This window comes from Podarcis cretensis (assembly GCF_951804945.1).
Source record: "Podarcis cretensis genome assembly, chromosome: 9".
Classification (NCBI taxonomy): domain Eukaryota; kingdom Metazoa; phylum Chordata; class Lepidosauria; order Squamata; family Lacertidae; genus Podarcis; species Podarcis cretensis.
This window is the reverse complement of record NC_137178.1, coordinates 21947486-21965347: the sequence shown is the minus strand read 5'-3', so window position 1 is coordinate 21965347 and position 17862 is coordinate 21947486. Positions and strand designations below refer to the sequence as shown.

General features: G+C 42.7%; 1 protein-coding gene across 2 annotated transcripts in view; it reads left to right on the top strand.

Annotated features, from left to right (window-relative positions):
* The first annotated feature begins 13875 nt into the window (after positions 1 to 13875).
* The window catches only part of EMCN (endomucin), a 37807-nt gene continuing 33820 nt past the window's right edge, over positions 13876 to 17862 (top strand). Inside the window, exon 1 of one of the 2 annotated variants that reach the window (XM_079990317.1) lies at positions 13876 to 14042. In XM_079990317.1, coding sequence (XP_079846443.1) covers positions 13949 to 14042 — 94 coding nt within the window. In that variant the 5' untranslated portion in view covers positions 13876 to 13948. The remainder of the gene's footprint in view (positions 14043 to 17862) is intronic. The other variant, XM_079990318.1, reaches the window with a different exon arrangement.

Genomic DNA, 17862 nt, shown 5'->3' with positions numbered 1-17862 from the left:
AACTTCTTTTTGACTTTTTGGTGAAAGAGAAAATGAACTTGCAAGATCAGGATTTGAAGACTGAAAAAATGTTGTCTTATATAAAATATAATAGGTGTGTGTGTGTGTGTGTGTGTGTGTGTGTGTGAATGAATACTACATTTAGCTGCAGGACAAAGAACCGGAGGACTTTTGATCTTTTTCCATTTCTCTCTCCCCCCCCCCATTCATTCCCCCCCTTCCTCTCTTTCCCTTTTCCCATCTTTCTGCCTCTATTCTTCTTTAGATTAGATTTTAGAAGTGTTTATTTTACTCTGGCGTATTCTAAAATGACACTTTGTATTGGGTATGAACTTTTGTATATCTTTGGACAAGTTGTCAATAAATATCGATATTATAAAAGGGAAGGGGGCATTTTTATTTTTTATTCTTTGCCAAGAGCCTCATTGAAAATCAATTTTTCTTGATTTTACTGTTTTATCTTTTGTAAACGGCTTTGAGGGTTTTTTACAATCAAGCAGTGTATACATTTTATGAAACAAACAATGAATAAAATTACACTAGTGGAAAGTGTCAGGGGTCACATTCCAGTAGTGAGTGGGGCCAGCTCCCACTGTGGGCAGATCCAGACCAACAACATACAATCACACACCTTTCACATACACACAAATATAAAGCCACCCCTATTTTCCATGGAAACAGAAGCATACAGGTCTTAATGATTCCACTCAAGTTTCACTTTCATTTTCTTCACAGACATTTTCTTTGACAGTTTGGAGAGGGGGAACCAACCATCTAACATCCTTTATCTCTCCTGGCTCTGCAAAAGTACAGTAGTACCTCGGGTTACAGACACTTCAGGTTACAGACTCCGCTAACCCAGAAATAGTACCTCAGGTTAAGAACTTTGCTTCAGGATGAGAACAGAAATCGCACGGCAGCAGCGGGAGGCCCCATTAGCTAAAGTGGTACCTCAGGTTAAGAACAGTTTCAGGTTAAGAACAGACCTCCGGAACGAATTAAGTTCTTAACCCGAGGTACCACTGTACTCAAGTATCCCAGCAGAACACAAACAAGGCCAATGTACTCCGGAACGGCAAGCCCTGTCTTACAGTTATTTATGACTTCAAAATGCAGTTGCATTTCTTTACCAAAATAAAAATACAGTTGCATTTTGAAAAACTGTGTCCATGAAGTTGCAAAACACATGGGCTCTATTTTACAGATTTGCAAGGAGTGCAAGGCTGGATTTACACTGACCATTTTAACATTATCAGAACGATGTTAGATATATCGTTCTAAAATGTCACAGGGCATACTGTTAAATTAAGAATGTTCCTTACCTTGTTTTGTCCGTCCAAACACAATTTCCCTACTGCTGGTTTCTGGTTTCTCTGCAGTGCCTTCTGGTGTCACATTTTAATAACACCTTATTAACGTTACAAGCAAAACGTAATGTGTCCATCTACGTTATGAAAATCATTCTTTAACCGTTCCTTAACTTCATCAACCATGAGTGTAGATCCGCCCCAAATTTGCAGCTATTTCCCTCTCTGCTTTAACCTTCTTGCTGAGGAAAACTTGGGGGCAGCACATTTCTCACACCAGGAAAATCCATTTCTCTCTCAGCTGCTCCCCACGGAACAGCTGCTGCTTGGGAGGACTAGATAATGCCTGCCCACAGTTGGCATAGAGAAGGGGTTACACACCCCTAATGTATATATAACATTCTGATCTGCAAATATTTGTTTGAATAAGGCTATATAGCACCGTATCAAGGCTCCAAACCTACTGTAGGGTCTGAACATATCCGAAGATATTAGCAAATCCGCTCCACTTCCCCGTGGGGAGGAGTTGCGGTGGACCGCATGGCCACCCACTCCCCTCCAGGGCCATGTCAGAGCCCGACCAGCCAATCCGCTGGCCGGGGGGCGTGGCTGGGACCATTTAAACAGAGGCACGAGCCGGAGGACTTCCTCTTTGGCTCGCTTCCTCAATCACCCGTCCTCCCTCCCTATTTTGCAGGTTTTAGGTACTGACCTTGCCATGGACCTCAGTTGGTTGCCGTTGAGGGGCCTGGTAGTAATTTTTCCACTTGGCAAATTGGCACTGGCCATTTGGTTTTTGCCTACCTCATAGCAATCGTCACAACTTTGTTAGGGTTGCGGTTAGGCATTGTTTGAGCTTGTGACGGGGGAGGGGAGGTGTGGCCATCACCTGCCCCTCCAAACTTAAGGGTATTCTGTTAAAGGAATCCAGGAGTGTTGATCTTGTCCGAAGCCCAGGGTGGGGCTAGGGCCATGACATGACCCCGATGGGAACACCAGAGGGAGCTTGAGTTGGTCTGCATCGACAGGGCTCCCCCTTCCGGTGGTTTACCCTTACCGGACTTCCTGCGCATCGGGCAGAAGTCAGATATAGTCGGGTCCATTCAATGCCTAAGCCAATACCGCTTGCATTCTGTAATCAATAAAGTTGTGGCCAAAATTTGCCCAATAACATTAACCTAATATCTGTGTCCTTGTGTGTGTTATTTCTCAACGTAATTGTGGCTTCAGGGTCTCGACACGCAACCTAGATCAAGGGAAGTAATAGTGCCACTGTATTCTGCTCTGGTCAGACCTCACCTGGAGTACTGTGTCCAGTTCTGGGCACCACAGTTCAAGAAGGACACTGACAAACTGGGACGTGTCCAGAGGAGGGCAACCAAAATGGTCAAAGGCCTGGAAACGATGCCTTATGAGGAACGGCTAAGGGAGCTGGACATGTTTAGCCTGGAGAAGAGGAGGTTAAGGGGTGATATGATAGCCATGTTCAAATATATAAAAGGATGTCACATAGAGGAGGGAGAAAGGTTGTTTTCTGCTGCTCCAAAGAAGCGGACACGGAGCAATGGTTCCAAACTACAAGAAAGAAGATTCCACCTAAACATTAGGAAGAACTTCCTGACAGTAAGAGCTGTTCGACAGTGGAATTTGCTGCCAAGGAGTGTGGTGGAGTCTCCTTCTTTGGAGGTCTTTAAGCAGAGGCTTGACAACCATATGTCAGGAGTGCTCTGATGGTGTTTCCTGCTTGGCAGGGGGTTGGACTCGATGGCCCTTGTGGTCTCTTCCAACTCTATGATTCTATGATTCTATAACCATCACCCATCCATCCAGTAAGGTACTACGGTTGTTTGTGTGACGATCATGATACGTCAGCAACTCTATGCCAGGACAAATTGTTATGGTTGCTGTGCAATAGGCATCCACTGAGCAAGAGTCAGGAGACATGTCCAGAAGAAGCCAGGAATGAAGGATTTGATGCAATGGATAAACTAGAAATAAAATACTCCCAAAGAACTGTATTTTGGAGCAGACGAAGAAAGTGAGAATAAAATGTTTATTCTTGGGGGGGGGATCTCAGTGAACAAAATATAGCATTTTTCATTAAGATTGGTTGTATATAATGTGATCACCTGTCTTTAACCTCCAAGTCATTTTTTAAAAAAGAAACACACTTATTGGCACACAGGGGACTGCACGGCAGGGGACAGTGGCTAATTTGGACAGTGACAAAGAGCCCTTTGTATTTCTTGACTCAAGTGCTTTCACACCTTAATGAAAAGCTGTTTGTAATGGACAAAGCTTTGAACCAAGCCCTTGCACATTTGCCAACGATGTTTTCTTAGAAATGTTGTAACAAAAAAACAGGAATCTACATCTTATAAAACAGCTTTATTTGCAGGCTTAATGAAGTAATTTGTTGAGACACCTCTTCCTTCCCTTTTTGTCTGTTTTCACTAGTGACCCTTACTAATTTGCATACTAATGTACTCCTGGCAGCCATATGTTATGGACAAAGAAAGCAACACACACATATTTGATAAAGTTTGATTTTTCTCCCCCAAATGGTTGCAATATGACAGGTCTTCTTGAGCCTGGGAAATAATTATAAACTGTTTTTGCCTGGGGGTAAAATTTTGCTGCGTTTGCTAGGAGAAACAGCGAAGAAATTCACTCCAGCCAAACATGAAAATGGATTCATATAGCTATTATCAAATTTCATCCTCCTTCCTGCACTTTAATCTCTCTTGCTTATTGATGCACTAATCATGATGTCACAGTGAGAAGCCTCTTCTCCCACCCCCACCCCCACCCCCGCACCACCCCCCACTCTCCCTTCCTAGGCTGCTGCTAGAATTACCAGTAGATCTACTACGTTGAGGTCTAGTGCCTGGTTTGCCTACCAGAACTGGGTTGATTATTTAGGGAACTTTCAGGTCTTGTCCGAGATCTCCTCTGATTGCCCATTTGCTTCCAGGCCAACGTCAATGCATTACTATTAGTGTATAAATCCCTTAACGGTTTTGCGGCACTTTACTTGCTGGATTGCCCTACCCCTTATTTGTCCACTGGACACACGCATACACACACCATTTCCCTGATTTAATTTCCTACATAAACCAATGTGACACCTTTCATCCCTTCTGGAGAGGTGGGCGGACGCAGGTGGTGCTGTGCTGTAAACCACTGAGCCTCTTGGGTTTGCCAATCAGAAGGTCAGCTGAAATATACTCTATTTGCACAATGGGCCCCACATAATTGGCTAATTCCGGGATTCTCCTGTAGGCCAATCAGGTTGCGGATTCACTTCCACCTGGAGCTGGATTGGGTGGCTCCTGTGGACCAATCAGACTGCTGCATTCTGGGTCCTATTGTTCTAGGACCAATCAGACTGCTGCATTCTGAATCCTATTGTTCTACGACTAATCAGACTGAAGCATTTTGGATCCTATTCAACTCAGTACATAACATCAGCGGTTTGAATCTCCATGATGGGGTGAGCTCCTGTTGCTCTGTCCCAGCTCCTGCCAACCTAGCAGTTCGAAAGCATGCCAGTGCAAGTAGATAAATAGGTACCATTGTGGCGAGAAGGTAAACAGCGTTTCCGTGCACTCTGGCTTCTGTCATGGTGTTCCATTGTGCCAGTAGCGGTTTAGTCATGCTGGTCGCATGACCCAGAAAGCTGTCTGTGGACCAATGCCAGCTCCCTCAGCCTGAAAGCAAGATGTGCACCACACCCCATAGTCACCTTTGACTGGACTTAGCCATCCAGGGGTCCTTTACTTTTTTACCTCTACCTTCTGGAGGGGTGGGGGAATGCAGGCACTAGCCAGCTGCCTGTAATATTTATTAATACCAGCTCAGCAACACAACTCGGTAAAGTTTTGGTTCAAGCATTTAAAATCATGATGCTAACTATATTTGTGGATACATCTCAATAGGAAAAGAAGGGTGTTGACCTTGCAGTTTGTTCAATTCTTTTAACTGTTTATTGTGGCAGGAGAAACAGCATATGTGTGACTCAGTTAATTCATTTAACACAGAAATCATTGCTAGCTTGGCTTTTCTACTGCATTAAACCTCTCTTTGGGGGCATCCATCCATCCATCCTTTGTTAACTCATAAGCTTGACATGCTCGATGGATGAAGCTATTATGGAAGCTTCCCCAGCTCTTGTAATGACACATGATAGGCTCAGGTCTGTAATGTACTGTTATCATACTTACCTGAATGGATTAAATTATCTGTCTTTCAGAGCACAAGACACCCAGTTTCTAAAAGCCCAGCAAGAAGAATGATTGCAGATTGCAGAGGAGAATGTTCATTTTTTTGCTAAAGCAATGTGAACTGAATTCAGAGCAATTATGATCCCAGTGTTTTGGTGTGATTAAAAAGCTTGTTTTCCTCAAAATTACACCTTCATAAACACAAGATTTCTAACCACTGCTCATGCAGATGAGTATTTATTCCCAGATTTTGCAGGTCTGTGAATTACCCAATCTTGTGAGGCATGGTATGAAGAAGTTGGACAGAGATGGGGGTTTTTCTCTCTCCCTCAAAATACTCTGCATTACCTTCAGGTAACATGCATCTGAACACAAGCCACTGAGGAACAAAAGTGGGAGAGGACTTCTGCCCTTATGACCTGCTTATAGATTTTCCAGAGGCATCTAAATATTGGTCGATGTGATCCAGCAGTGCTCTTCAAATAGTCTCATGAAAATCTCAATTTTTTGTTTTGATTTCCAAATTTGGTACGGTGAATGTGCAGTCACAATTGAATAAATGTTATTGCTTGCAGTCATAGGTCATTGCTTACAGTACAGGTAGAAGAAAAATGTCTGAAACACAGGCATACAGCATGACCAGTTAAGCTACCAGGACAAAGTACGACGAAAACAACAGCTTCCAAAAGCTTTCTCTTTGATCAAATTAGTGAATCGCTTTTACAGCCCACTGCCACTTTTTGCAAAAGGCCTGCAGGGATTTTCTTTGCTCAGTAAGATTTATCTGAGTGTTGATAAACCACTGCACAACTTATATTGGCCATACTAGTGCACAGGGACATCAAGAAAGTCCGCTGCAGACTTGGCCAATGCTCTCCATTCATGGATACACATAAAATGTCTGAGTAATATAAGGATGTAAAGGATTTACAGTGCAGGCCTTCTACAGGACTATAAAGAAGAGAGTCCCATTGAGTTAAATGGGATATAATCCCAGATAAATGTGGCGGATCCATAGTTTATCTAGAATTAGTTTCCATTTCCACAAAATATTCCTGAATGAAATAACTTGCCCTCTGATACTTGTTTGCCCAGGCAGGCGCATTATGTGACCCATGAGAGGAGCAAAATACAGTAACCTGTACAACGGTGATGGGACAAAATCAGGCCAAATCTCTATTGACAGCAGCAGGCACAGCAAGGGTTGGCATGGCACTAGGTCCCAGGTTCAGTTCATCATTCCACAAGCCCCATGTTGATGGAATGGATCCGCTGGGTTTGGAGCGCTCCAAACCTGTACGATGGGAGTCAGTCAGTGTTGAACCGTGCCATGGTGCAAGCCAAGCAAGCAAGATCTCATGGGGGGACCAGGGGGCAGATTCCAACCAGGCAGATGCCGAACCCACGCTTGGATTTGCCGTGGTCAATCATCCCCTCAGGCCCCTTGGGGGAGGGGCTATACTAGGTTGATCCTGTCCAATGCCATTTCTGCCCTCATACAAACAACATTCTTCTGCCTAACAGAGGAAAGCCATAATTTCACTGAGGGGAGGGCAAAAAAACAACAACCCCCAACCAATTGCCAATCAGGTTGAGAGAGAGAAAAATCCTTTCCAGCCCTGTCAACCAACGACCCAAAATTGCTCTAACCTGAGGGTGGGCAGGTGGAAAGCTCTCAAAGCTCCAGGGGAAGCAGCCTTATATAGGCTTTCCCTCCCTCTCTTCAGCAAGGGTTCATGGGACAGGTTTTCCCCATGAGCCCATCACATAGAGGTGAGTATATTTGAAGGAGCGTCTCCACCCTGATTGTTCTGCCCAGACGCTGAAGTCCAGCTTTGAGGGCCTTCTGGCGGTTTCCTCACTGTGAGAAGTCAAGTTACAGGGAACCAGGCAGAGGCCCTTCTTGGTAGTGGTGCCCGCCGGGTGGAACACCCTCCCACCAGATGTCAAAGAGAAGAACAACTACCAGACTTTTAGAAGACATCTGAAGGCAGCCCTGTTTAGGGAAGTTTTTAATGTTTAATGCATTACAGTATTTTAATATTTTGTTGGGGTAAAAATAAATTATTATTATTATTATTATTATTATTATTATTATTATTATTATTATATATTATACTGGGCAAAACCAACCAACCAACCTTCCTTCCTTCCTTCCTTCCTTCCTTCCTTGCTTGCTTCTTTTACCCAGGAGCTTAGTTTAAAGGTTGTCTTCCAACCCTGGCTAGTTAGAAATGCCACAACAACAGATGAGTGCATGCTAGAATATACTGTTACGATGAAAAGCCCAGCAGTGTAATAAATTACTATAAGTGTGCATGTGTGAAAAATCGTCTCTACTTTCAACCTTTCTATGGGTAATTTGAAATATTGGCTTTCAGCAAGTTGCCCTGAACACTTTTGATTTTCGGCTGGTTACTTTACTGGCACAATTGATGGCTTTCCGTGGCATGGAAAATATTTCATCCTGCTTTATATGTCTTATATAAATTGGAAAGTGGAAACACAGACAGCAAGGGTGGGGGGAGGTGGGGTGGGGGAGGGGAGGCGTGATAGCTGGAAGGAAGCAGATACAAGCTGATCACCAAGCAGCTGTAGTATCTGGGGTGTATTTTTTGAACACCAACAGGACTTCTGCCTATTCCTGTTATGTTTTCTGGGCTGATTTCTACAGTCACCAGTGTGCGGTAACTGCTAGAAATTTGTGGAACCTGCTGAATAATAATAATAATAATTATTATTATTATTATTATTATTATTTTACTATGCATGGTAAATTAAAATATTCATCTCACACACATATACACATTCTTCCAATCTGAGGGCCAAACGAGACATGACAAGTGCATATTTGCATTTATATGCCTTTTTTAAAATGCAAATGACATCAGCTGAAGGGGTGGGTGGGTGATAATGATGAGGATTGCAGCAGGCATATGGGGGAATGTAACCTTTTCCTTCCCTGCTGGAGTCCTAAGGAAAATCCCTCCCCTGAAACTTTGCACTGGGAAGAAATCTGCAAACCCCACCCAGCACTAATGGGACACTTGCTCCCAAGGCTAACACTTCAGAGGAGGGAATTTCCTCATGATTTTAGCAGGGGAATTGAAGGCTTCAGTTCCCCATACACAAACTGTTGCGGCCCTAATAATTGCCACATACATTTTTTAAATGTGAATTTCATTTGAATTAAAATGCAGGTTGATAAAATTTAAAGAGACAGAACAGCAATTTCAGAAAATAAGCTATTTCTTGCTTGCTTCCTTCCTTCCTTCCCTCCCCCCCCCACTACACACCATTCTAATGCTACCAATGTGGACTAATGATATAAGTGCTTAATGAGTAGATCTGGCATTAATAATAATAATAATAATAATAATAATAATAATAATAATAATAATATATTTATACCCCGCCCATCTGGCTGGATATCCCCAGCCACTCTGGGCGGCTTCCAACAAAACAGGAAAAATACATTACACGCCCAAGCTTTTTCAATAGGTAGACCAGGAGTCTGAAAATCCCGAAGCATCCTGTATATGTGTATGTTTAGGGAGGGGAAGCCTAGCCTCTCATGTTGGGCATTGGGATGGAATAACATATATCTCTATCTATCATAACTGTTTCCGACACTTCCTCCAAGGAACACAAGATAGTCATACACGAGATTTTCCTTACATGACATCATTTCATTTTTTTTCAACAACTTTGTGAGGTTCTTTAGGCTGCAAAATAGTGGCTGGTCCAAAGCCATTGGCTCAACGGGAACTGGAATCTAGGTGTCGCAAATCCATGTTTTGCTCACTGCCGCACCATGGCTTAGTTGGACTAAAACCTGGGAGATTAGGATTCTAGGTCCCATTCAGCCATGATTACCTCAATGGGTGACTTTGGGCTGTCACTGTCTCTTCGTCTAATCTACCTGACAGGGTCGGTGTAAGGCTAAAATGAGGAGAGGTAGAACCCTGTACTTTGAGCACCTTGGAGAAAAAGATGGGGTATAAATAAAACATCAAGTCATGCCTACTGATTGAACTCTGTGAAGTGTGAGATTCAAGAGGGGTTTGTTGTTGTTGTTGTTGTGTGAAAGAAGCAATGGCAAGAGATCCAATGATGCAGTGATTTGCAGCTGTGGAAAAACAATTTAAGCCACTATCAATGTAAGCCTGGTTTGTGCACCAAAATAAAGGAGAGACAGCTGATAGGCACGGCTAAAATAATGTTAAACTGAAGGAAGTTGTACCTCTTTATCTGCATTGCTAAGGCTCTGCTCTATGACATAAACTTGGCTTTGATGGGTTTTGGCCCAGGGAAGGTGTTGGCATCATTTCCTGACTCACAGAATTGCTGTATTCTGAAGTGGAAAGCTACACCCAGTGAATTGAAACAAACAAACAAACAGGAGTCTGGGCACACACACACACAAAGGCATAGAAGTCATTGCAACAATGGAATGCACAAACTATCATCAGGTTGGCTTGCTTAAAAAGGCAGACTGAATAAATCCTGGTGTCCGCTGAGCTGGATGAAGACTAAGGCTGCTAAACCAGTGCTAGAGTATCTCAACTCACAGGAAGCCCCAGATAGCTATGGGACTGCATATAAACTCCGTAACAGCCCCACCTCAGAAATATTTAGAGTGGTTAAAGCAAGTCACCCTTGGGGTGACAGGATTGGATCCTGGGTGTGTAAAAGGTGCTGTGGCTGGGAGTGCTTTTGCCCAGCTTTGGCTAGGATGCCCCAGCTGTGCCCCTTCCTGGAGAATACAGATCTGGCCACGGTGATACATGCTTCTCATTTCGATTTGTGCAATGCACTCTCATGGGGCTACCCTGGAAGACTGTTTGGAAACTTGAGGGGTTGCAAAATGCAGCCACCAGATAGTTGTCTGACGTGTGCTTTATGAACTATTGAAGAATAATCTTTTATCCACTACACTGGCTTCCAAGTTGCTCATTCTTGCCTAGAAGCCCTTAAATGGATTGGGATCAAGAAAGACCACCTCCATCTCTTGTGAGCATGCCTTAAATGTATGATCTTCATCAGAGGCCCTGTTGTATGTCTCACAATTAGGAGAAGCTAGGCTCATTGGTACCTGGGACAGGGCCTTTTTGGTTGCAGCACCCCTCCACACTGTGGAACTTCCTCTCTAGGAAGTTCAAGTTGGCCTGAACTTGCAAAACTTTCAGCAGGCTGTAAAAACTTTTTTTTTCTTTTGCCTTGCCTTTGATTCAAAACAATCTGCCCTCCAGTTCTGTTTTAATAAAGGTTTGGTCCTGTTTAAGCAGTGTGTTTTTAAAAAAAATTCCTGTGTTGTTGTTTTTGATTATTGTATATTGCCAGTTTGCGGGGGCAGGGGCGGTGTTCTTGTGAGCCAGAAGGCAATAAATAATCAATCAACTGCTTAGGGGCTTACATAAAAACGACATCAACTATCTCTTATTTCCCAAAAGCCACAGCACCGTCAGGATTTTGTGATTTTATTCCACCACCACAAGGGCTGAAATGTTTACAAGATAACTGAGTTATCATTGCCCATGTCCATTTATCTTAAATATTTTTTCACCCAACCGGCCCATCCTCTCCTCCCCATTTCCATTCCTGTTTTCACGTCGCATGTCATTTGCATTAGGATGTGATTTGTACTTAGATAGATAGCGGTTGAGCTTGCACAGTCTTTTGGAAAATTGAGGCCTGGCCCCGAACACACAGCTTCTGTTTTGCTTCGTGAGAGACAGCCAAGAGTATAATCAGAGCATGCATTTTGAATAACAAAAGATGCCAAGGAGACTGACTCACTGTTTCCAATTTAATTAGCTTGGATCAGGATGTGGGGCTCATAAACACATATTGGGAAGGGGGACTTTATATGACACAATTATTCACAGAGTCCGTGGGCCTCAGTTTTGCTTTGCCTTGTCTCAGACTTCCAATCTCCTAAGCATGATGTTTTGTCTGGCTGCAGCCAACCAATAACCTTTTCCTTAATGGTGTATCAGGTTTTGCTTCTGATGAGCTGCTAAAGATGAACAAATCAACCTATTCCCATGTCAGCTCTGCGTGCTTTCAGTCGTAAGTCTGCTCTGCCCCCTTTTTTCTTTTTAAAAGACACAGCATTTAAAATGTGTGTTTTAATTGCATGGAGCTTTCCCTTACGTATGCACTTTCCCTTAAAATATACATTTCATATGCATTTCCCGCCCTAAAAATAAGCACCTTTGAATGCATTTTCTGGGAGGAGAGTAGGATGAGGTTATTTCCTTAACCAAAACTATATCGCAAACTTTGGAGCAGTGCACAAAGTTAATTAAGAAGTGCATTCTGATTTGCAGATAAGTCTAGGGACTGCAAATTAGTTAGGTGAGCATTAAAATATGGACTAAACTAAATTCTCCTCCAAACCTTACACATTGCAATGCCAAGAATATTGCTCTTTGCCTGATCCAAAAATGGATATGGGCTGGCACTTTCTCTTTTCAACAATGCATAGCTGTCAACTTTTCCCTTTTCTTGCGAGGAATCCTATTTAGGATAAGGGAATTTCCCTTAAAAAAAGGGAAACATTGACAGCTATGCAACAATGTATTATTTACTTCCTTACTTACAGACTTCTAGTCTGCCTTTCACACACACCCCACAAGACACCTTACAGATAATTGTCATAAAAACTATAAATTCAACAATATGAGCAAAACAGTAAAAATAAATAAATAAATAACAGCATATCTTAAAACAGAACAAGCCCATTGGCACACAGAGAAATGAACAATAACACCCTTCTGGACTAAGGTCACGACTACACCATACATTTAAAGCACATTTAGAGTACATAGCTCCCCCAAAAGAATCCCAGGAAGTGTAAGTTTACCCCTCACACAGCTACAATTTCCATAACCCTTACCAAATTGCAGTTCCCAGAATCCTTTAGGGAAAGCAGGGGGAAATGAAATTTTTGAAATTGAAAAGTATGCAATTGTTGTTTTTTCCAGCGCCGTTAGAGATTGAAAGGCATTTTGTTACTTTAGTAACAAAGTATTATGTATAACTTGACCAGCCATTAAATTATTATGTTTGGTATTTTTAAAATACAATTAATTCAGTCAATAATTAAACATTGAATTTACTTTAAATTTTTTTTAAAAAAAAGTTTGTTTGTTTATACCCTGTCTTTTCCCCCAACAGGATTTATTTCTAGCTTTAATTAGAAATCCAAGTTAGTCATGACAATTAACTTCAGTGGGTCTACTCTGAGTAGGGTTAGCACTGAATACCACGCAATGTCTTCTACAGTCCTCTAGAGCAGGCATCCCCAAACTCGGCCCTCCAGCTGCTTTGGGACTACAACTCCCATCATCCCTGACCACTGGTCCGGTTAGCTAGGGATGATGGGAGTTGTAGTCCCAAAACAGCTGGAGGGCCGAGTTTGGGGGTGCCTGCTCTAGAGTGTCAAGCAGACATCAAGCACTCATTTCCACAAAAAGAGCCGTGAAAACAAGCCAAGATCCAATTAATACGACTTGAAATGTAATCAATCCATGTTGCAACTCATACTTCCCTGCTACTAAATTTGTATCTGACAAAGGACAAAGGAAGACAACTGAGCTTTGAGCAGTTCTTGCCCATGATGTAAATTATTGCCAAGAAGAAAGATCGGGAATGGGCTGCGTTGAGGATTATGTGGAAGGGCTGAGGGGTTTCAGCAAGGTGGGGAATGACTCAGTCAGTCCTCAGGACAGGGACTAAGGAAAGGAAGACGAAAAATTTGTCTGAAGGCAGGAAAGCAAACTGATGGCTTGTCTTTCATCACTTTATTTCCAGAAGTGCTCAGCTTATTTCTTCCTCTCGGTTGCTTTAATAAGCTGTTCCCCCAAAATGATAAAAAATAATATGAGGAGTGAAGAAAAATCAATTTGAAATTGCATGTTATCTGAATGAGGACATACTGAAGGTGTGTTAGAGCATAGATAACCAGAGATACTATATAGCTATAACCATAGCTATAGCTATAGATGAGATAGAGATAGAGATAGAGATAGAGATAGAGATAGAGATAGAGATAGAGATAGAGATAGAGATAGAGATAGAGATAGAGATAGAGATAGAGATAGAGATAGAGATACACTATAGATATATAAAAACTGTGAATCTGGTCCTCTTCTCAAGCAAGATCTGCTCCCTTTGGAACCTTTCCTGACCTCTGAGGCTGAAGAAGAACAAACTAAAGTAGTAACAAAAACACGATTGCCTGCCAAGGAAAAGGAGTTCCTGCTAAAGGGCTGAAACAATAAATCTGAATTCCCAGAGGGAGTCTGTCGTATTTCCTCCTGTTCTTTATCAAGCTCCCAAAAATAAGCAGGACTGGGCAGTGGCCATTCATATGGGGAAAGAGTTTTGTGCTTTACTGCCTTTGGAGAAGGAATGCCTGCAGCACACAGAACAAGCACTATGGAGCTGTTGGGAAGAGTCCTCCTCTCTGTGGCTTTGTTGACCCTCTGCTGTGTCGGAAATAATGGTATATTCCTCTTTGCTATTCTTTTCTGGCTTGCTTGCTCACTCAGAGCAGTTGGGGACAAGTTGAGGATCCTGGCTAGGTTTGCCTGCTATGCTGCTTTTTCTTGGGCTATACTAGAGAGTGCTTCATTGCCACACATGCATGGACTGACTGATTGCACGACTAGAGAAGGAAGGTAGAGGGTTATTTCTTATGGATCTCAGTGTATTCAGAGAATAATATCTCTTGCTGGTCAGCTCTTCTGGAGCTCTAGTATTTGAAAGTGAGCAGAAAAATCTGATTTATTTACCTATTGCATAGGGCCCTTAGGCATGGTCACTTAGCCTAATTCACCACAACTGGTAGCTCATTGAACACATCATACCTCCTGGAGATTAACCCCATCAGACCTTTTATTACAAGCAAAGAATAAAGCTGCATTCCTAAGCACACTTACAGTACTAGGAACTAAGCGCCTTTGAAGGTAGTAGAAATTGCTTCTGAATACACATGCAGATATTTGTACTGTTAAGAGCAGTAAGCATTGTTCAAAGGAGACTGAAACAGCTAGAGGAATAAACCTGGGAGGGGAGTGTTGCCTTATTGCAGTGTCGTTTTCTAATTTTGTTCTTTTTTAATTTTTAATTTTGAAGGGAAAGGGACATGGAGAATAAGAAATAAACACACAGATTAACACAGAGATATCATTGGGACTTTGCAGATCTAGGATTCCTTCTTATTTTAACTTTGGATTCTAATCATTGTATATCATTCAATCAGTTTTTGCAGTCTGTAGTACAGAATTGTTGTGTTTTTTACAGTATTCAATTTTAAAGCAAAACAAAGGCTGATAACCAGAGAACAACTGGAGCTGTTATTTGAAAAGACAGTAATTCCATTTGACGCTAGGAAATGTTGTTTTTGCAGAAAGTGCTGTTTTGTGCAGTTGTCTCCTTTAAAAAGATGCAAAGTCTATACCCTTTCACAGATATATTATAAATAGACCAGTTGATTGAATGGTTACTAACCATGTAGCCGAATGCCTGCTGCTAAGTAATCACAAGTATTGGATCAAAGTCTTTTCCTCGGCTTACTCATTAGAATGGAAATAAACAGAAGCTTGGTGTGGCATAACCCATGTTGTTGGGCAGGCTCGCTGCTGTTCAAAATGCTGACAAAGAGGTTGGCACCAAAGGTATCATCTTTGAAAGATCTGCTTTCAAACCCATGTCATGTCAGCATACACTCTGAAAGGAGGGGCTTGCATTTTCAAGCCCCTTCCCCTTTGCAAATACATAAAGGTAAAGGGACCCCGACCATTAGGTCCAGTCGTGACCGACTCTGGGGTTGCGGCACTCATCTCGCTTTATTGGCCGAGGGAGCCGGCGTACAGCTTCTGCATCATGTGGCCAGCATGACTAAGCTGCTTCTGGCGAACCAGAGCAGCGCACGGAAACGCCGTTTACCTTCCCACCAGAGCAGTACCTATTTATCTACTTGCATTGGCGTGCTTTCAAACTGCTAGGCGGGCAGGAGCTGGGACCGAACAACGGGAGCTCACCCCGTCATGGGGATTCGAACTGCCAACCTTCTGATTGGCAAGTCCTAGGCTCTGTGGTTTAACCCACAGCGCCACCCGCGTCCCTTGCAAATACATACCCCATCCCTAATTGTACATAAAGATATTTAAATTGTGTGGACAATGCCCCTAGCAATTAGTAACCATTGTCCTCAGTTCTTCTCTTCCTTGTTGGCATAAATTAGAGCAATATTAAAACTACTTTAGGAATAATCCAGTCCTTAAGACATGCTGCTAATAAGCAAAACCATTCACACAATTACCCTAATCCTATTTGTGTTGACCTAGTAGCATCTTCCATATTTTTCATTAATTAGAGATTAAAATGACCTGACCTACTTAGAGGTATTATCCAGCTCTTTGAAAGGCAGTATATATATAAAAATACACACATACACACATACTCCTCCTTTGAATATATTTTCCACAGCTTTGTCCAATCAAGGTTTTCAATTTATATGTCTTGAATGCCAAAGGATTTAGCTACTCTCTCTCTCTTTTCATTGCAGGCTGATGTAATGGGCTTCACCACATGGTTATTTTGGGTGTTATTCCATTTAAATGAATGCTATGACTGTTTAACAAAAATAAAAACCCACCCCATTGCTCTGTGTAATGGTCATCCCATTTCCCTTTATCTAGTTTCCATCCTACTTTGGCTTTTGGCCTTCTGATGCTTTGTGGGGTGTTTTTTTTTTTTTAAAAAATGTTATCCTTAGCTGGACTTCTCAGCCCAGTCATATTGAGAAAGGGCACACCTTGCTAAGAATGGGTGACCCAACTGCATCCCCACAAGTCATTGCTTTTGATAATCAGTAATAGCCATGTGTGGCACTGTGGGTTAAACCACAGAGCCTAGGACTTGCCGATCAGAAGGTCAGCGGTTCGAATCCCCGTGACGGGGTGAGCTCCCGTTGTTCAGTCCCAGCTCCTGCCACCTTAGCAGTTTGAAAGCACGTCAAAGTGCAAGTAGATAAATAGGTACCGCTCTGGCGGGAAGGTAAACGGCGTTTCCGTGTGCTGCTCTGGTTCACCAGAAGTGGCTTAGTCATGCTGGCCACATGACCCAGAAGCTGTACACCGGCTCCCTCGACCAATAAAGTGAGATGAGCGCCACAACCCCAGAGTCGGTCACGACTGGACCTAATGGTCAGGGGTCCCTTTACCTTTTAATAGCCATCTGTAACATTCTACTAGATGCTTTTTACAAGCATGGGCTTCTTTTACAAAGCTTCAGCAGTCTGTTATCTCTGCCATTTTATTCGAAGTAGCCTCATAGAAAATGTAGGAAGCTGCCTGATACCAAGTCCACACCCTCCAACGCGACGCAGGGAAAAACCAGGATGCCATCTTCTGGGGCTGCATTCCCAGGCAAGTCATGTGACCTGTATGAGATCGTGGCCCTGGGGAAAGTACTTTTCAGGGATGAGATTGCATCCTGAAATCACACAAGAGCACGGCGCCAAAAATGGCCATAATAATTTAAAATTCAGAATTAAAAACAGTTAAATTAGGTTACTGTCACAAGAATAGGCTGGGTCCTGAAAGCACACAACTCCAGTGTACAAGAATGAGGCTAAATCCCAGGTTAGAGCATCTGGTGAGTTTGGGGTTTTTTCCCCCTCAGCCTAAGTCTGTCTCTCCAGATATCACAAAAAGAGCACTCCACAGCTTATGAAATGGCTTTACCATAATCCTATGGGCTGGCCGAAGTGTGCTCACCTGAACATGCAGATATTTTATATGGAAACTACAAGTGATTCTTTCCTGAGGGGACTAGTTGCACGCAGAGAATGCTGTTCAGCCCTAGAGACCGTGGTGGAAGTGCCTCTTCTGCTCCTTCAACAAGGCTGCTCATCCCTGCTGCCCAAGAATTTCAGGCAGCTTATCTTTCTGCAAGTTAAATTAAGAAGAGAGAGCCCTGACCATCCATCAAAATAAACTTCAGTATAAGCCATAGGATTTCAATGGGGGTGGGGGAGAGAGAGTGATAATGTCAAGAGTTTGGATTCATTATGCATTTGGATTCAGGAGGGCAAAGCAAGGCAATGTCAGGAGCTGCCTCATACTCTTTGTTCACCTAGCTCAATACAGTCTGCTCTGGCATCAGCTCTCCAGGGTCTCAAGCATACATCTTCCCCTTCTTTGCTACTTGGTATTTTTCTGTGGAGGTATCAAAGACTGAACCTTGCACCTTTGGTTTGCAAAGCATATGCTCTGTCACCAATCTGTGGTCCTTCCTACCTCATTGACGTCCATCAG